Here is a 21400-nt window from a genome sequence, read left to right on the forward strand (position 1 = left end):
TCTGTTACTGAGGTGTCTGCGTGGGTAGGGCAGCGAAGAATTCCAAGGTGACATCTGGGACCACTCAACTGAAGCCCTGCCCCCTTTTTCTTCTGCACTGTGGACACAGCACTCACTGAAAAAGGGCTTCAAATGCTCAGTCATGGGCATCATCTTGACTTTTTTGATCCCCCTGAAGATGCCCCTGGTTTGTTTCTTAAATTCCACTGCTCCATGTACAAGGGAATCTCCTGTGGCACAATGGCCTTGGCTCACACTTGCCTTCCACCCAGAGAAGGAATCCATTCCTGGCATTGTCTTAAGTCAACATTTCCCAATGAAAGGGCCAGCTGCTGTTGGCCAGGCATGGCCTTCCCATTTATCCACCTCTCCATTCTGGCAGAGAGAAGCGATGAACTGTCGGGCATCCAATGCTCTCGCTCTCTCAATTAGCTAGGCCTAAGACACCATCTGAAAGTATGCCCACCTGTTCCTTTACAAAATGTTGTTTATGACTCACTGAATTCAAAACAGGCTTTATCTAACAAAGCCAACTGATTTTGGAGAAGTCAAAGGAACAGGAGAACTGAAACCACCTTCTGAGAGGTCCCAAAACACAGCCCTATCCTGCCAAATTTGACTTGGACCATGCTGTTGTCAGAAGCCACTCCATTGCTTTGCTGGACTGTGAGAGAGGTTCTCTCACAGTCCAGCAGCATGAAAGGATTAAGAAGTCCAGCTAAAATGGCAACCCCAGGCTCGCAAAAGTACTCAATGGGCAGTTGGCCTCCATGACAGGAAAGTCAGTCCTTCTCTGAGAAAAAACATAAACAAGGAGGGTTTTCAGAGCTCTAGGAGCAAGGCAGCCAGAAGAAGCTTCATTTGGGCTGGGGAATTTATTCAATCCAAGGAAAGAATGCAGGAATAGAAAATAAAGTTTGTCCAAGAAGCGTCTCTCACTTTTAAAAGCCATTTTGGACAGATGGACACAGACATCCACACATGGTAAGTCACACTGCCCTGCTAAGCCTTTGACAGATGCAACATCTCAAAATGGTTTCTGGCCCAAGATGCTTCTGTTGCATTCAGTTTTGAAGCAGCAGAAGAGGCCTTGTGGTCTATGGGGGGACCTTTCACATCTGACTAAAGCGATGGTTGTAGGAATGGGCTATCCATATTTTCTTTTTCGAAAAGGCATATATTGCTTTCTGCTTCAAAATGGTGTTAAGCGGCATCACTGAGAGTGGGAGGAACTTCCAACTGACCATAAAAATGGCTGTATCTGACCCACTTCTTTTCCTACACAGATCTCAGATTTGTAGAAGAAAATACAAACAAAACAGGAATACAGGCTTCCAAAAGCAGGGATGCCTTTGTGACCTTCCAAATTTTACATATGTAAATAGGAGCACAGAAGTATTTTTAGCCTGTTCTATTTAAACAAAACACCACATTTGGCCCACTTTTGCCCCACACAATCATATATGTGGGGTTGCCCCTGAAGACTATAGCCAGTCCAGAATGTGGTGCCACCTCTGCTCCATGAGCTGCGTGGGTTGCCAGTCGGTGTTGGTGGTCATCCATAAAGCCCTTCAGGACTCAGGGCCTGGTTATCTGCAGGCCTGCATCCCTCCAGGTAAGTCTGCCCATCCTATTAGATTGAGTGCAGTGGGCACACTCCAGGCCCCATCATTCAAATCACAGCATCTTGTGGGATCTCAGAGACATGCCTTTTCCGTGCCCCCTCCCCGCCCTACGGAACAGCCCCCTCCCCAGATCTGCACAACTCCAAGCCTGTTGCTGTTTTAGGAAAGTCTAGCTCTTTCAACAAGCCCTGGAGTAGGGCCCTCAGTGTGGGGACTTTATTCCTTGGCTCCTGGTATAGTGATACAGTTTTTGGAATTACACTATTACTGTTTTCTACTTGTTTAACTGTTTTAGTAAGTTGTACTGTATGTTGCCCAGAGTTGCTTGGATGACTGAGGTAGCTTATATATTGAACTGATGTTGCTAATGGCTCAGCTGTTGCTGGAAGACAGAATCTGGGTTTGGAAACAGGGCAGTTCCACATTAGGCATTTAACCCTGAAACCCCACATTGTGGTCGTATTTCTTTTTTACACGGCATTTACATTATGGCCTAATGTGCACTGAGCATAAATTGGCTTGTTTGTTTTGTCTGTCGGTTGTTGTTTTTGGCCAGCCTTTGGCGGTAATAACATTTCTTACTTGTTTGCTTTTGGTTTAGCCTGATGTGTGAATCCACTTATTGTCGCTTAGTGGATTATGTGGATTTAAAATTGTGGCTTAGAATCATTTCCTAACCCGGCTTCCACCATCACTGAATCTTTCTCTTGTGCCTTGTTCACACATCCGTGGTTTTATTTTTTCCATCTTTTCTAAGCACAAGCAGCCTTTTGAAATTCTCCATCAAATCTGCAGCCATAGAATTAGGCAAATGTTTTTTCCAAACTTCTCAAGAGCAAGAAGCAACCCTTAGCGATGACTGCTAATGGGAAGGCTTTCCCCCAATGTTTTTCCTTGGGGCAGCAAGCGAAGCCAGGGAGCTGGAGCTCTGTGGACAGGACACTCCCACCACCCCTTGGCCACCGGTCTCGATGTGAATGCAGGAGGACCATTCTCCCTGCACAAGCGTTTCTCCAAAATTCCATTCTTCTTAGAAAGACATTTCAACAGCCAATTCTCTTTCGTCAGATGGAAGGAGTACCAGCAGGGAAAAAACATCGTAGAATTCTCTGCCTGGCTCTCGTGTATGCTAACATCCTAAAAAGTCATTCCCAACATCTTCTCCAACTTGTTTTACTAAAGACAGATGCTAAAAATCAGGAACATGGCATTTGGAATTCTATTAAAACAAGCTGTAGTGGCATAAATGATGCATAAAACACTTTTCACTTTGGACAGGTGCACAAAGGTACATACTCAGGAGACGGTAAATTCTAGGCCTCCCTCAGGCATGAAAGCCGGCTGGGTGACTTTGGGCCAGTCCCTCCCTGTCAGCCCAACCCACCTCACAGGGTTGCTGCTGGGGGGGAAATAGGTGGCAGGAGTACTAGGTATGTTTACTGCCTTGAGTTTTTTATACACAGATAGATAAAAACATCATAATAATGATGATGATGATGATGATGATGATGATGATGATGATGATGTAATCCTCCACCATACGGAACTCTTGCTCACATCCTCTTTCTAATGCTAGAGATCTTGTCAGCCACTGTCTCCATTCAAACCTTCCAATAGAAGTTAAGGGCTAATTAAAGGGCTTCTTTAATTAAAACTCAGGCTGAGATCCTCTGAGACACAGAGCGCAATGTAAAGCTTCCTCTTCCCCATGATCATGGGACATGCGCAGTGCTGCATAACAGAAGATGTACGGTGAAGTACTTACAGTTTTGCCAGGAAGGTCATATGTATAAACACTTCAGCATTTAAGGTACTGATCTTGTTGCTGGAAAGATCCCTAGAGAGAAAATGAGTGAGATTAAGCTTGCTATCATTCACAGTTATGCTTATCTCTAGACCCAGAACAAGGGGCTTGACAACATGGATTTGCTCAGCCAAAGAGGACACATTTCAGCTATGAATTGCTCTGTGTCCCCTTAACGCGGGATTATCCCTGGAGAGAAAGGAGGCCATGTACTCATAAAAAGAGCCAGAATATTTCAGTGATAAAATGCATTCAGGAGGGATAAATATAATGGGTGAGCACAAAACAACAGTTATTTGGGGCATGGGGTGGAAAACTGCATAAAAAGTCATTTTTTAAAACCATTTCTTAAAAGAAAACAAATCCCACTCATTTGCTTTTTAACCGTAGCTAGCTTACAGCTCCTACTTTGTGCTTTTAGTTGTCCTAGATATTTATGAGAGAGAGAGAGAGAGAGAGAGAGAGAGAGAGAGAGAGAGAGAGAGAGAGAGAAAGAAAGAAAGAAAGAAAGAAAGAAAGAAAGAAAGAAAGAAAGAAAGAAAGAAAGAAAGAAAGAAAGAAGCTGGTATCATAATACTGCTATTTTAGTTAATGGCATTTATACATACATACGTGAACGTATTATTCTATATTCACATATAGTTCCTATTGTACTATATTGACTTTAAGCAAAGATTAATTACAAGTTTAATTAACATTCAATTTGGTAGCTAAAACAATTTGTGTTAAATCCTCAACTGGCTGAACCATAGTCAGTTCCCCAAACAATCCTCATTTCTCATTTCTGAAAACAATTATGTAAAAAAGTAATATTCTTCTCCCACTGAAGCCAAATTAAAACTTTAGGATAAATGAGATTTGTCAAATAGAAAGGTTTTGGATTTTTTTTCCTGAAGTGTAGGCAAGAAAATTGTAGCATATTTAAGAGATGTAAGCATTGGAGCCTTTTCTGAAAAGTGAGTATTTCACTATATTTATCTTGGTTTTTTTGTTTGCCTCCAGCCGAAACGGAACCAGCACATACACTTTGCAAAACATTTCATGTGCAGAGCAGCAAAGACTTCTGCAGAAAAATCATGCCTCTCCTGTGTGGTGGGCGGAAAACTCCTGGACTTCAGCCCCCAGAAGGCGCCCCATTCATTTCCCTTCACTCCCACTCCCACAGCAAAGGATCCAGAACAGCCAATTTGCTCAGAGGGGCCAATACCACAGAAATGCCACTCAAGAGGCGTTGGCTGCTCTTCTCTGCTCAGCCCCTTTGTTCTTCTACCTCTAGCTACATTTGCCTTGGCTCTGGGATAGGCACAGCTAGTCCCATGCCGCAAAGAAGGGGTTTCCATCCCCTGGCTCAAAGGATGGAGGGCTGCCTTGACATGACGTCATCCTGCTGCAGCGTTCTGTCGGAGGGCAGTCCAGGTTTTCTCGAAGCCCTTGTCTGATGGGCACCCAATCTATTGTCCCACAGCTCAAGAGTAAAATGTAGACAGTAAAGGATGCAAAGGAAAACATCACAGGTTTGATTCAAGGGCATCTGCAGGGGAGGGGAGTCAAGAAAGTCAAGATGGTTCCTATTTTTTATGTGCGTGGTGACATACATCAAGGGGGAGGGCTTCAATCAATTTCTAAACATTATGGTCAACATCTTTGGACTTGTTCTTCTTAAAAGATCATCTTTGACCCCTTTTTTCTTTGTTTGCTCTGCTTATTAATTTTGTGGTTGTGTTGCTCCTTTAATGCTGTTATATGCATTTCTACTTTTTAAACTTAGTTTGCATGCTAATTTTGAGAACTTCTTGCTTCTCTCTCTCTCCCTGAACGCTAGTCCTAAGGCCCTATTGGATGCCATTTTTGCTGGTCCTAGTTAAATCTTGCTCTAGTCTAGGAGAATGACCACCTCCCCATGAAAGCCACCGCCAGCTGCATCGCTGGCAAATTACAGTGCTGAGAGTGCCAAGAATGAAATGGGGTTTCGTGCACAGGAACCGATGCCTTCTCCCACAGAGCGTTCCTGAGTCCCTTGAAGAGTAGACAGGGTGGAGACAGACATAAATGTGCCCCTTAATGAGAGGAGATCAAGCACTACAGGGGCAACGTGCTGTGCGCAAGGGCCAGCCTCAGAGGCTACATTCACCATACATGACTCTCCTCCAGTGCAGCACAAGGGTACTGCTGTGATCTATCCAAGGAGCACATTAAATAGACAGCATCCTTCTGCCAAGTGTGATGTCATGTTCTCATGATGTCATCTGCACAGAAAAAAAGTGGGTAGATGGGAGTTGCCATAGATTCTTGCCCTCCCAATGTTTTTGATGTGTGGCCTGCAACCAGAGCTTTAATGGGAAAGCATCCATCCAGACTGAGACTGCAGTGAGTCACAGTTTTGCAAGGAGTGAGATTGTAGCAGGCCAGTGATCCAGAAACTGATGCAGGGGTTAATTCAAGGCCATTATGTTGAACCAATCATCTCTGGATTTTCTCTTGAGGAGTCTGGAACTTCAAGACAACAACGCTGCCAGATGGACCCCTCGTCCTTTGCTATCTGGCCTGGCTGCCGATCCATTTCTGAACCTGCTTAGGGCTGATTTTGGCCCTTTAGGAGCCTCTTAACCGTAGGAGATTAGATTTTGCCATAAATAATTTCAACAGAGCATTTTCTCTTAATTAGCAATCTATCCTCATTTCTTAAGGTCTTAGTTTGCAAAAAACAACAACCAGAATTTATTTTTTGTTATCTAATTTTCATGGTCCAAATGCCAGGGCAATTCAACTTTGTATTAGAACAGACCAGAAAACATTTACTGAATGAATGTTTACAATTTTCTGATGTCAAATTAAGACAAAATCCACACAAAATAACACATTTTTATCAATATAAATTATGGTAATTTTAGAGAAACGCAATGTTCCAAATTCTATACTCTCAAAGTTGCAGTATTTATCTAGGCCAGGTTGCCTGCTGCTTGTTCAGTCCTGCAAAAAAAGCCCCTTTGTAACTAGGAGTCTTGCAAGCAAGGCTGTTGCTATGGCAGATGCATTCAAATCGCAAGTGCAGAAACCGCACAGCAACTGTGCCTCCCTTACAAGATTGTTGCCTCTCTTTCTCATCTATTACTCTTCTTGGGAAATGGGGTTTCTTGTTGAATTAAGGCAAGCAAGCAAAGAAAACCTCTGGTTTGCTTTTTCATGCCAGGACCAGTAACAGTGAGTGGTTTGATTTTTAATCTCCAGGGTGGTGGCAAAGCCACTTTTGCACATTCCAGGCATCTTGCATGTTGCCCATGGAAATTAAAACAAAATATATGGTTATAAATTCAGAGAAAATCCTAAGGAAACACTTGGCAGGCTTACCCACCTCTTCAAATAGCACTTCTGGCCATCTTCACACAGAAACAATTCCTTCAGTACTACATGTTGACTTCAGCAAAGGATCGTTACCTTGTCGTGGTGCTGGAGCTTGAGCACCTCAATGATGCCATGAGCTAAACCGTGAAGGGCCACCCAAGACGGGAAGGTCGTGACAGAGAGGTCAGACTAAATGCGATCCCTGGGGAAGGTAATGGCAACCCACCTCAGTATTCTTGCCGTGAAAACTAAATGGATCAGTACAACCAGAGATATGTCGGTATACCATTGGAAGATGAGACCCCCAGGTCGGAAGATGGTCAAAATGCTACTGGGGAGGAACAGAGGATGAGTTCAACTAGCCCCAGACGTGATGACGCAGCTAGCTCAAAGCCAAAAGGACGGCTAGCGGCCGACGGTGCTGGTGGTGAACGGCGAATCCGATGTTCTAAGGATCAACACACCATTGGAACCTGGAATGTAAGATCTATGAGCCAGGGCAAATTGGATGTGGTTATTGGGTGAGATCTCAAGATTAAAGATAGACATTCTGGGCGTCAGTGAACTGAAATGGACTGGAATGGGCCACTTCACATCAAATGACCACCAGATCTACTACTGTGGACAAGAGGACCACAGAAGAAATGGAGTAGCCTTCATAATTAGTAGTAAAGTGGCTAAAGCAGTGCTTGGATACAATCCAAAAAACGACAGAATGATCTCAATTCGAATTCAGGGCAAGCCATCTAACATCACAGTGATCCAAATATACGCCCCAACCACAGATGCTGAAGAAGCTGAAGTAGAGCAGTTCTATGAGGATCTGCAGCACCTACTGGACAACACGCCTAAAAGAGATGTTATCTTCATCACGGGAGACTGGAATGCTATGGTGGGCAGTCAAATGACACCTGGAATTACAGGTAAGCATGGCCTGGGAGAACAAAACGAAGCAGGACATAGGCTGATAGAATTTTGCCAAGACAACTCACTCTGCATAACAAACACTCTCTTCCAACAACCTAAGAGATGGCTTTATACATGGACTTCACCAGATGGACAACACCGAAATCAGATTGACTACATCCTTTGCAGCCAAAGGTGGCGGACATCTATACAGTCGGTAAAAACAAGACCTGGAGCTGACTGTAGTTCAGATCACGAACTTCTTCTTGCACAATTTAGGATCAGACTAAAGAGATTAGGGAAGACCCACAGATCAGCTAGATATGAGCTCACTAATATCCCTAAGGAATATGCAGTGGAGGTGAAGAATCGATTTAAGGGACTGGACTTAGTAGATAGGGTCCCGGAAGAACTATGGACAGAAGTTCGCAACACTGTTCAGGAGGCGGCAACAAAATACATCCCAAAGAAAGAGAAAACCAAGAAGGCAAAATGGCTGTCTGCTGAGACACTAGAAGTAGCCCAAGAAAGAAGGAAAGCAAAAGGCAACAGTGATAGGGGGAGATATGCCCAATTAAATGCAAAATTCCAGAGGTTAGCCAGAAGAGATAAGGAATTATTTTTAAACAAGCAATGCGCGGAAGTGGAAGAAGACAATAGAATAGGAAGGACAAGAGACCTCTTCCAGAAAATTAGAAACATCGGAGGTAAATTCCAGGCCAAAATGGGTATGATCAAAAACAAAGATGGCAAGGACCTAACAGAAGAAGAAGAGATCAAGAAAAGGTGGCAAGAATATACAGAAGACCTGTATAGGAAGGATAACAATATCGGGGATAGCTTTGACGGTGTGGTCAGTGAGCTAGAGCCAGACATCCTGAAGAGTGAGGTTGAGTGGGCCTTAAGAAGCATTGCTAATAAGAAGGCAGCAGGAGATGATGGCATCCCAGCTGAACTGTTCAAAATCTTGCAAGATGATGCTGTCAAGGTAATGCATGCTATATGCCACCAAATTTGGAAAACACATGAATGGCCATCAGATTGGAAAAAATCAACTTATATCCCCATACCAAAAAAGGGAAACACTGAAGAATGTTCAAACTATCGAACAGCGGCACTCATTTCACATGCCAGTAAGGTAATGCTCAAGATCCTGGAAGGTAGACTTCAGCAGTTCATGGAGCGAGAATTGCCAGATGTACAAGCTGGGTTTAGAAAAGGCAGAGGAACTAGAGATCAAATTGCCAATATCCGCTGGATAATGGAAAAAGCCAGGGAGTTTCAGAAAAACATCTATTTCTGTTTTATTGACTATTCTAAAGCCTTTGACTGTGTGGACCATAACAAATTGTGGCAAGTTCTTAGTGGTATGGGGACACCAAGTCATCTTGTCTGCCTCCTGAAGAATCTGTATAACGACCAAGTAGCAACAGTAAGAACAGACCATGGAACAACGGACTGGTTTAAGATTGGGAAAGGAGTACAGCAGGGCTGTATACTCTCACCCTACCTATTCAACTTGTACGCAGAACACATCATGCGACGTGCTGGGCTTGAGGAATCCAAGGCTGGGGTTAAAATCTCTGGAAGAAACATTAACAATCTCAGATATGCAGATGATACCACTTTGATGGCTGAAAGTGAAGAGGAACTGAGGAGCCTTATGATGAAGGTGAAAGAAGAAAGTGCAAAAGCTGGCTTGCAGCTAAACCTCAAAAAAACCAAGATTATGGCAACCAGCTTGATTGATACCTGGCAAACAGAGGGAGAAAATGTAGAAGCAGTGAAAGACTTTGTATTCCTAGGTGCGAAGATTACTGCAGATGCTGACTGCAGTCAGGAAATCAAAAGACGCTTAATCCTTGGGAGAAGAGCAATGACAAATCTCGATAAAATAGTTAAGAGCAGAGACATCACGCTGACAATAAAGGCCCGCATAGTTAAAGCAATGGTGTTCCCTGTAGAAACATATGGCTGCGAGAGCTGGACCATGAGGAAGGCTGAGAGAAGGAAGATTGATGCTTTTGAACTGTGGTGTTGGAGGAAAATTCTGAGAGTGCCTTGGACTGCCAGAAGATCCAACCAGTCCATCCTCCAGGAAATAAAGCCAGACTGCTCACTTGAGGGAATGATATTAAAGGCAAAACTGAAATACTTTGGCCACATAATGAGAAGACAGGACACCCTGGAGAAGGTGCTGATGCTAGGGAGAGTGGAGGGCAAAAGGAAGAGGGGCCGACCAAGGGCAAGGTGGATGGATGATATTCTACAGGTGACGGACCCATCCCTGGGGAAGCTGGGGGTGTTGACGACCGACAGGAAGCTCTGGCGTGGGCTGGTCCATGAAGTCACGAAGAGTCGGAAGCGACTAAACGAATAAACAACAACTACATGTTGAAAATGTCGCTTTATTTAGATTTTTTAACATATCCTGCCTTCCCAACTTTGTTTTTTCTCACTGCCAGAACAGTGATGGAAGAGTTTAAGAACAGAGGAAGAATAGGACTGCATCTGTAAAAGTGAGGATGTGGAAGGATGGAGAACCCAGGGGCAATGGTGAATTGCCCCCGGGTGCTCCAACCTTGCACATCAAAGGGAAGGAAGGATCGGGGAGAGACTGCGAGCAACCGAGGGGCGAGGGGCAAGAAGCGGGCAGGCGGCAGCAACCCCAGGAGAGACCGGGAGACCGAGCGGCCACCATCGCAGAGGAAGGGGCGGGACAAAGAAAAGGCGGGAGGAAGCGGAGCCAGTTGCGGCTTTGGCAGCCTGAGGTAAAGACCTAGCCAAGAACTCCGCACATCCATCCCGGCTTGTGCTGCGAGTTTCTGAGATTAGGCCTTAAAATAAAAACCGCACAGGATGTGACCCCACATTAAATGTTCATTTGACTATGAATCTCTAATTCTTTCTTCCATTACGTTTTTTTCTTTTTGTTATTTTTCTTTCTTTCTGTACTTTCTTTTTCTTTCCTTTTGTTCTTTGCATTCAATCCATAAAAGCAAAGTAATTTCTGCCATCTTTATTCTTTTTTAGAAGAGTGACCAGACACCCAGTGGGGAATACACACCCAGGCTGTTTGTGTAGCACACTCAGGGCTGAGATGCCAGAGCATTGCTTTTGATGTGTATTCCCCACTGAGTACCGGCTTGCAGCTTATAATGCTTGGAATCCCTTCCTGTCCTGAATGTAAATGCGAACATTAATTCCCTTCTTGCTAATTATCCCAGCACTGCTGGGGGGAGCACTCTAAAGTGGGGGGTGGGTGGGAAGAAGGAAAGCCCACTCACAGCCACATGATTCCCCACCTAGCGACCACCTCACTTAGCAACAGAGCTGCCGGTCCCAATTGTGGTCACTAAACGAGGATACCTGTACTGGGAATCAGAGAATGGGGAACAATTAAAGTGAGGCTAACTACTTTTGTCCTTGTTCTGATGGAATTCCTCTTTCACGCCAACTGTTCAAATGTGACCAGAGGGCTTGCATTTTTAATTCAGAGGGCTGCGTTTTAACTAGGTGAATTAAAGTTCAGTGAGACTTTGTTACATCATAAAACCTTGCCTTTATGCCTTGCTCTTCAGCTGAATAAAAAGACTGCCGGGGCCTTAGAACGACAACTCCAAACTTTCCCAGGCCTCGTGGCATTTGCGCAGGACTACTTTGAGGAAGGATGATCTCGCATTACAGACTGGGGAAGAGCTAATAAGAATAACGAGTCACTGAACAGTGTGCAGAGCCCCCCACACACACCCCCGTTTCCCCACATCCTGCTTCTCTGCGTTTGAGATGAGAGGAGGAGGAGGAGGAGGAGGAATTGCCCCGAAAGCCTTCCAAACAAGGGTCTGGTTTTAGAAACGATTCCCTGAAAAGAACCTCAAGATTTGTGATCTGCTAAACCATTTGCAAGTGATCCCAAGTGAAGGCCCTCATTAATCCAAGAGAAATGCCTCTGATTTTGTGAAAAGTCAACAGATTTTTGAAATTCTATTGACGTCAGAAAGAAATCTTCCAGAATGAGCGATCTTTCCCACATGTGGTTAGGGGAAGAAGATGATCACATCATGCCTGCAAAATGGGACAAATTTGTCTTGTGGCATGTGTGCCACATGGAGTGTCGGAAGAGCCAAGCAGCACATGCCCTCAGTCTCCTTCAAGAATTACAGAAAAAGGTTTCAGATACAGAAAGACTGGGACTGGAGAGGGGAGAGACAAGCAAGGACACTCATTTTCCAGGAACACAAGCGTGTGTAGAATAAAGGATGAGCAAGAAAGCTAGGCTGAACACTGACAGGGGACTTTTCAAAGGGGTACACATGTGTTCCCTCCCTTGCCCATTTTTCTCAGGCCCATACTGCCATCTTAATAGAGAAAAAGAAACTGAAGACAGAACAGGTTGCCCAAGGCAACCCAGAGTGTTTGTGGAATGCAGACCTAGTTACTTCCTGGCTCATGACTAGTAAATCTCAAGGAAAAAATCTGTGCGTTCTAGATCAGCCCCAGGAGCCTCCAGGCATGCTGGGTTACAAACCCCATGATTCCCAGCCAACACGAAAGGTATCGGATTGGGAGGACTGATCTTGGCACCCTGAGATGTTGTTTCTCCAAGTCCACCTTTGGGAACACAGCAAGGAAATAACTTTTGTGACCCCTGTAAAGTAGAACCCCCCAAACATCTGCCACAGAGAAACACTTCCTCAGATTACCCCTTCTGGGGTCCAATTCAATTTTCTTGCTTTTTCTCCATCCTCACAGTTGGGTTTACTATATTTAGCCCTGACTGCGATGGGGTTTAATAACAGAAGGAAGATGGATTTTGAAGCAGAGAGGAATTCCTGAGAGAGAGAGTGTGCATTTATGTTTGTATACAAACTGTTCGCTTTCTCAGTACACAATGGATAAATACTTCAAGGCAGCTGGTTAAGCCTCAAAAAAAAGGGGGGGGGAAGCAGGAAGGTCTCTGGGAAAGGATAAAAAAATTCAAGATGGCGGTTCTGCCCACCCCTTTTTTACACTCAGTGAACAGGCAATGCACATTAAAAAGCGGCAGGCTTCAACCACACAGTTGTGGCTCCCGTCTTGACTTTTTTGATCCCTTCCCCACAGGCACCCTATGGGAAAGCATGTAAATGCACTAAATCAAGAGAGTGAAAGTTTAAATATCCTACACATGCACACATACCCATATAAGTATATAGCAAGTTGATAAGCACTGACTATGTGAAGCAAAGTGTAGCTAGATTAACATTTTAGCCACATTTAATCCTAGGTTTGGGTGGGTGGGGGCATGGTGCAGAGGAGTAAAGCTCGACTCCTAGGAACTCTGTGGTCATATCCATGCTAGTGTTTTTTGCAATAATAAAGGAGAGATTTGCAGTGACCTCACTTGAGGTCCAAGATCAGCCAGAGAGCTAGGAGACGCCCTCTGCCATGATCCTCTGCAGCCGCAAGCTACTTAAACTGCCTCTTCGCCACTGTTCAAAGACAGGTTCCAGCAATAATAATCCTCCTCCCCCTCCCCCCCTCCTCTCAAGTAGCACGGCTTTAAGTCCTGCAATTAATCTAATAACAACATTGACAACAGGCCCACGCTGACAATCTCATCTCTATGGCCCTGGAGAGCCAAAGACAGAAGGAAGGACTTTTTACTTTTGCAGCCTATATTGTGGGACCAAACAGCAGTGAAGTTCAGGCATGGCCTTTCCATCTCCCTTCAGCCAAGCGTTTTAAAGTTTTAGAGTATACATGCTTTTTTATGATGATTATTGTATTATTTCATTTTTGCAACCCACCCAGATACCGGGAAGGGACAGCATATCGATGGGCAGATAAATAAGCAAACATACAATACAGGACGGGTCTCTTGCAATGCATAGGGTGAGCCATCGTAGTTGCATCTTTTCACTGCCTCAAAAGGAACAAGCAAGCGCCCAGCCTTAACTCCAAGGGAGCAAGCTGTCCAAGAAAAAGGCTTTCTTTCCGATCCCCTTTTAAAGACCAAGGATGAAGGAACACCATCCACAACCAATTAATCGGAAAGCACATTCCTCAGTGGTAAAGCAATCCTTGGTTTGCAGGGTCCTCAGAGAAGCCAAAGTCCACCCAGCAGCTGAGTACGTCAGTAACGCTTTCCTTCAAGCCGAACAGCTGTGCTCCATGTGCCGGATGCAACCATGGAACACTCCCGCATGCTAAAAGAGGCTCTCTGGAGATGAGAGGTTGCTCTGCTCACGAGCCACCTGGGAGAGGACACCTGGGATCTCTTTCCCCTCCCCTGAACAGCTGGCTGTCTTCTTCCCAGCTGCAAGTAGTGACAACAGGGCGGAGAAGGGGCAGGAAAGACATCTGCCTTCTTGCCAGCAGGCCGGGAGGAAGAATGGAGGCCTCTCTGCAAAGGCCACACCCTGCTGTTCCCAGAGTCAAGAACAGCCATTTTCGCTCATTCCAAGAACTGGAAATCTCATCAGACAAAAGGAAGACGCCACCGTGCCATCACGCGGCTCTTCTACGCAGGAACAATGTTCCTATATTCATCCCTAACCTAACCGCTCAAGTTCGTCAGGAGTGAAAGCGCGCATGAGGAGAATGACTAGAGCTTTGCGGAGAATGAGGAGGGCCCTCTGAGAAATGGTGACAATTATAACACAGAAGGCAGGGAGGGCAAAATCTCCCAATGCCAGCCAATGCTGTGAGCATGGCCAGGTAGCGACTGGGGGTCAGTTGGGGCTCTGAGAGGGAACTCTGAGCTTGGGGGCTTCCAGCCATCAAACGCTATTGACCAAGCCATCAGATCTCTTCTCCTTGACAAAGGCCAGCCTCCATAAATAAAGTTGTTTTCACGTGCAACAAATCTGAACCTCCTTCTAGGCACCAGATACCCCCCCCCCTACTTCCTTGGAATGTGAAGATCTTCTTAGGCCTGTCTTGCCATCTAAGCCACTTTCTGGGATTCTTGTATAGACAAGAGAGGGAAAGCACAGAGTGCCAGCTTGAGATCCAGGGGGAAAAAAAAGCAAGGTCTAAATGCAATAAATAAATAAATGCTGGCATCAAGATATCGGCCACAGCCCTTTGAATTGGCCTATACACCAGCTGCAGCCACACAACCCTGGGAAGTGATGCAGCTGCTTTAAGCAACTGCAGAACATGCTACTTCATGCGTCCAAATGTTCAAAATCATCCTTTCAACCTTTAAAGGTGAAGCACTGCATGGCCCTAATTTTGGGGCCCTTTTCCTGATAATTTTTACTGCTGAATCTATCTTCCCTGCCATTCTGAACTTTCCATAATGATTCCATAAAGAATATTTGTGTATTAAGAGCTTAGCTTTCTGGCAGTTCTCACTAGGTGTCTTCCCTGGGTGGACAAACCTATGAATGGAGGTAGCTAAATCCAGAACTGGAGGGTCTCTCCTTTCTTTGGCCCCGAGGGTCTGAGGTCACTCTATGGGGGGGACCCTTAGAGGCTGGTGGTTGTATACACTGCTCTGTGAGCAGGTAATTATTACTTAATTAGGTGATATGCTAAGCCACAACGTAGGTCGGCTCAGCATGCTATCCAGGTATTAAATTACAGCTACAGCAGAGTGTCTTAACCACAATATGTACCCATGGCTAATCTAATCACTGGTTTGTGTGTCACCCAAATCTAGATAGGGCGGTTGAGCTATAGTTAATTCTTCAGGGCACAGCACTGGTGGAAAAGAGGGGGCCTACCACAGCCTGTCATCCTGCAAGACTATTTTCTCCTTTCTCACTTTGGAATGATTCCCCCACCCCCCACCCATCATATGGTTGGCCCCAACCCTGCAGGCCTTTAGAAAAATAGTTAAGACCCGGCCTTTTCCCTGGGTACTTGGGTCAGGATGAGTAGAGTTCCCAATTGGTGAGTTATAATATATTTTAGTCCTGATCACCATTTAATTCTTTTAGTTTGCTTTAGTGGTTTGCATTATTTTTCTTTTGTATTTTTGTCTAACAATTTTATGCATCACCCAGAATCAAGTTGTTTGAGATGAGAGGTCATATAAATGTTATAAATGAATGAACAAATGAGGTGATTCCAACTCCACCTATCCCACCAAAGGCCCTTTTTCTCCAAAAATGTAAGAGCAAAAACAAAGCAAGGTGCAGTCAACCACCCACCCACAACCAATAGCTGGGACAGGGACCAACAGTGAAAGCAACTGGCAAGCCATAACCAAGCCTGAAAAGCATTATTAACAAACATAATTATTAACCAGCATAAGCTTGGCTTAGCTTGTCATGAGCACATATGCTGTGCAAGCCACGGCCTATCATACAGGTCTCTTGATTACGTAGGGCTGTAAAGAAACGCTACCAGGGAAAGGAGCACATTCTTTCTCTCAGCAAGGAAAACTAAGACCAGACCTTGCCACAGGCACTGTGAAACTGACTAGAAAGGATCTGGAATAGACTAGATCAGGTACAATATGCTAAAAGACCAATAATTCAAATGAGATCAAAGGTGGAAGGAGCATATTGAAATACAGTAGAGATGTCAACATCCAAGATACCTTAGAAGATATTCCCTACCTACAAGAATCTCCAGTACTAGAAGATTAAGCTAGATTAGCACTCCAGTCATTACCAAGTTGGAAGGTTACAGGAACTGATGAATATTCACAGAAATATGGCAAGCAACAAGAATCAGTCAAGGTTCTAACCAAACTATGCCAGCAAATCTGGAGAACCGCACAGTGGCCGATTGGAAGAGGTCAATCTGTATTCCAATGCCAAAAAAAAGATACTTAACAGAGTGGGCAAACTATCATACAATATCCTTAATTTCACATGCTAGCAAAATGATAAGGATGATCCAATGCAGAATAATGCCCTACATGGAAAAACACATGCCAGATATTCAAGCTGGCTTTAGAAAAGGTCAAGAACACAATACATTATCACTGATAATTGAGAAGGCCCCAAAAAATCTCAGAAGAAATCAGTAAGTGCTTCATTGATTAAAGAAAGATCTTTGATTGTGTTGACTGTGGAATGTGCTTAGAAAAATGGGAATCCAAGAAACTTATCCCCTTTTCCTCATGAGAAACTTATATACAGGTCAGGAAGCCACAGTACGGATAGAACATGGCGAGACAGACTGGCTCCAGGCAGCAAAGGAATGGGACAAGGCTGTATGCTCTCCCCTTATCTGTGCAACCTATAGGCTGAATATATATTAAGGGAAGCTGGATTGGAAGAAGATGAGCATAGTTTTAAAACTGGAGGAAGAATCACCAATAACCTGCACTAAGCTGATGATGCTACTCTGATAGCCAAAAATGCAAATGGTCTGCAAGCTCTAGTAATAAAAGCCAAGGAACACAGTGAAAATATGGGACTAAGATTAAATATAAAGAAGACCAAACTAATGACCACAGGAATAGCCACCAGCCTTAGAACTGGCAACAAAGATACTGAAGTGGTGGACAGCTTCTGCCTTTTAAGATCAACCAACAGCAGCAAAGGAACAAGCAGTCAAGAAATACACCACACAGTATGATAGAGTAGCCATGAAGACCTTGGAAAAAATACCCAGATGCCAAGATGTGTCTATACACACAAAGATCAGAACAGTGCAGGCTACAGTATTCCCTGTGACACTTTATGGAAGTGAAATTGGACTCTGTAGAAGCTGGACAGAAACAAATCAATCCAGAGTTCTTACTCAAGGCACAAATGACCAGGCTGAAATTAACCTACTTCAGACACATTACAGAAATACCAAGCTCTCTGGAGAAGGAAAGAGTAGAGGGTGACCAGCAGCAAGGTGGATGCACTCAGTTACAGTGGCAATGGGTGCGACATTGGAAGACCTGGTTAGGGACAGATCATCATGGAGAAAATCAATCTATGTGGCACATAATCAATCAGATCAGGCTCTTTACAGTGACAGTGAAATTGATTACAGGTCAAAAAATGATGGAAGGAACATAGCACCAACAATTGCTCCTTCTCCCAAAGGACCCTCCTTTTGGAAGTGACTCTACATTAAATATGCAGGAATAAAAGATTTTCCGCCTTGCATATTCTCAAACTGAAAAGCAGGGTAAAAACAATGAAAGGACAGGGTAGCATAGCAACTGAAACCAGCAACTGGAGCGGTATCGCTGTGTCCCAAAGACTTGGCTATTCCAGCATCTCTTACTTCTCCCGGCATCAGCCTCAGCCTCCTCTTTTAAGCACCAGAGATACTGTACCACTTGTCACATGCAACACTCAGCAGCAACTGCATTTTGGAAAACTACCACCACTGGGTTGCTTCCCACACTGAAGGGGCTCCAGCTGAGATGCTCTCCCAGACAGTCGTCTGTTGCTCCTCTTGCCAGTTTTATGAAGTCTACATCCCACCCATCCAGCTGTTCCCCAGCACCTTAATGCCATGATAATCTGTTCTTTTAATCTTTTTCCCGTAAAAGAATTATGTATCTCACTGCATAAAAGTCTAACCGCATTACCAATTGTTAACAGCTGACAAGGGGAGGGGGAAGAGAGAGAAGGCCCTCTCCTGCTTTAGTGCAACGTGTCCATCTGGATTGCTCATGCCAAGCACGGAAAAGGATCTGGGTTCTAGGCATCCGAGGAGGTTCTGAAGGCCAGGCCCAGCACCAGTCTGTGCGTGTAGGTCCTTTCTGTTGTTTGCTTGTGATCTTGCAAATGGGACCTGTTCTGTATGTTGTGTCGTCCCAGCAGCATCTGATACGCTGAGCCCATTGGCTCCCAGGTCTCCAAAGAAAACATCTGCACATTCCAGACACATTTGGTAAGGGGAGCAAAACCCATCCTGAAGTGAAATTTTACAGCCGCCACAGAACATAGTAAAGATTGCTGGCAAGCAGGAGTGGAAAAGTCATGTTTCAAATGTTATTCCAAGGATGGTGACTGCCAGAGCCTCAAATTAATCATTAGAATGTGTCTTTGGAGGAGAGTGGGGTGGAGGATGGAGGCATTATGTAACATTCATCCACCTCCAGATTAGAAAACAGCACCGCTTGCTTTGCTTGGCCCGCACCCACCTTCCTTTCTGCAGGAGCAGAGAGAGGGGGATCCCACTGACAAAGATGAGCAGCTCTGGAGCTCTTTGCCACTCACCCGTCCCCAACCAAACAGCACAGGGGAGAGAACAGGCAAACATCAGATATATGGTTGCTGCAGAATGATAGACCACTTAAACAATGATTGGAGCTGGTAACACACTATGAACTTGAAAGCATATCCTAGGACTCCTTGGTACTCTCTGAGCCTGGTTGTTTCCTTGCAGACATTTCATTGCCAGACTAGGCAACATCTTCAGTGCGAAGGGGGAGTGGGCCTTGCTCTCTGTTTATATACCATGGTTTATCCAGCTTCATTTTGATTGGTAGCATATCCTAGGGCAGGGTTTCTCAACCAGGGTTCTGTGGCACCCCAGGGTTCCACGAGAGGCCACTAGGGGTTGCCTGGGACATCACGATTTATTTTAAAAATTATTTTAAATTTTGGCAACTTCACATTAAAGAGGTAAGTTTCATTCTTTGCTTTTAGTTTAAGAACACAGTTAATGCATCTATACAGGCCTACTCATGAAACGAATATAATACTTCGATAACTTCTGGCCTATGTTGGAGCCTGAATGTGCAGGGGTTCCCCAAGGCCTGAAAACATTTCAAGGGCTCCTCCAGGGTCAAAAGGCTGAGAAAGGCTGTCCCAAGGACTTTGGATGGCTTTTGAATGGCCATCCAAAAACCACTATTTTGCAGAAGGCGAGCTGGAACAGTTGCATGCCCTCATTTCCTCCAGCCCATCAGGACATTCTTGACCTCTAGTTTTTCTTGGGTGGGTGGCCCTTCCCAAGAAAACTCTTGGCTGAAATCACTCGCTATTTTTGACCTTCTAAGGGTGCTTAGGAGGCCTCTCTGTGAAGGGAAGGGAAGAAGGTAGAAGCTGGTACTTTGCTTTGTAGTATGCCAGCTTTCCACTTCATGCTTTATTTTTAATGAAAATACTTTTTTAACCAAAAAGAGAAAAATCAGGATGCATCCGTGGACATATCAGTACTTGCAATATCTTGCTCAGAGCCAGGGATGTCCAATAGTGGCCACAATGTCATGAACTGTGTAATTTGCTGTGCTGAGCCTGGTTACCGAGTTGCCCCATTTTTCTGGGTTTTCACAACACACTGAATAATAAGCTGAAGCCAAAAGCTAGGTTTGTACTACATACCAAGTCATAAAGAGATTAATGCTAGCCAAGATTAACGTGCTATGAACGTGTAACTGCTGGGTCCTTAACTAACCTGGTTAAGCTTGTCATGTGAACCAGCCTATGTGTACTGTGGATTTACACACCCATTTTATTCCTTATTTTCTTTCCAAAAAGCTTAGAGCTGGCAATGTGCCATCAAAGTTCACTGGCATAATCTGGGAGGGGGGCTTTGGGACCTGGAAAAATGGGGCAGGAGAGGCGGCCCACGACCTGATTTAAGGGGGAAAGACTATTCCTTAGAGCAAAAGGGCTGCATGGGAGAAAAGAGGCGGCCCTTTCCTCCCCCAAAACCCACTTCTCTGAACTGAAGCCCTCCCAGCACAAATCCTGCACTGGAGAGACAGTTTGTTGGGGATATATGGGGGAGATTTTGAGCAGCTCCCACCCACGAGCCTTTTGCTCTAGAAATCAGGTCCTAAATGCTCCGCTGGTCATAGATGTAAGGATTGGGAGGGACCTTGGAGGAATCTACCACGCCAGCATCCCCATCAGATGGCCATCCAAGCTCTGTTTAAACCTCTCCAGTGAAGGGGAGTCCTCCACTCTTCCTCCGGGTGCAGCACAACCCTTCTGCAAACCAGCCTGTCAGGGAAGAACATTTCTGGGAAGGCTGGATACGCTGACAACCGGCACACCCCTCTGAACCCCAAAGAGGCGCCTGCAAGCACGGAGTCCTTCCATCCAGCTTCTTCCTAGTAAGTCACCCACCAACCGCCCAGCTGGATGTCGCTGTAGGGCCCTCCCGCTCTCTGCAGATCCTGAGGTCTGAATGTTTGCAGCTGCTCTTCCCCAGCTCCGTCCACCACCACCACCACCTCCAGCTCCAGCTCCCTCCTGGAATTCTGTTTTGAGACTGAGCTTCTGTGCCTTACTGCGGGGCAGAGGAGCCAGCCGTTTTGGACAGTTGTGTGGAAATGCGTTCCATTAAGGTATCTGGTGGAAGAGAGACATGCTGGCAGGAGGCTGTCCAAACACAACACCATTAAGTTCTCTTAAAGAAGGAAGGTGGATTTGGGATCGCTGCTTAAATAGCTTGCCATTTACTTACCTTGTTTTTGTGTACATTTTTTAAGACAAATTTTTGTAGATTGCTTTGCAGGGCTCTTGCCCCACCCCACCCCACCCCACCCGGCATACAAGTTCATAATAAATACAATAAACACAAGCCCTCCGATGAAATAATGAAGCTCCGCATAAGGAGCTACGTAAATTCCTTGCACACCCCACAACTTTTATCGGTGCGCCAGCCAAGCGGCTCAAAGTCAGAAAGATCCACAATTAGAACATGCGGTTCTGCTTCTTTTTAATGACAGCGTCAGCCTCCTGACTCCCCACAGCAAATCAGCTGCTACTGGGGGCTGGGCGCTCTGGATGGGAGGGTGCAAATTATATGTGTCCTTAAAAAGTGAACTTCTTCATCTGCATGGGAGAAGACGCTTGATAATTAATGAGATCAGAGC

The 21400-nt window shown here is 45.0% G+C and overlaps 1 protein-coding gene across 1 annotated transcript in view; it reads right to left on the bottom strand.

The window, feature by feature from the left end:
• PKD1 (polycystin 1, transient receptor potential channel interacting) overlaps positions 1-21400 on the bottom strand; it is a 148976-nt gene that overhangs the window by 106581 nt on the left and 20995 nt on the right. Inside the window, exon 2 of the mRNA XM_063314827.1 lies at positions 3391-3462. Coding sequence (XP_063170897.1) covers positions 3391-3462 — 72 coding nt within the window. The remainder of the gene's footprint in view (positions 1-3390; positions 3463-21400) is intronic.

Source organism: Candoia aspera, chromosome 14, assembly GCF_035149785.1.
Source record: "Candoia aspera isolate rCanAsp1 chromosome 14, rCanAsp1.hap2, whole genome shotgun sequence".
Lineage (NCBI taxonomy): Eukaryota > Metazoa > Chordata > Lepidosauria > Squamata > Boidae > Candoia > Candoia aspera.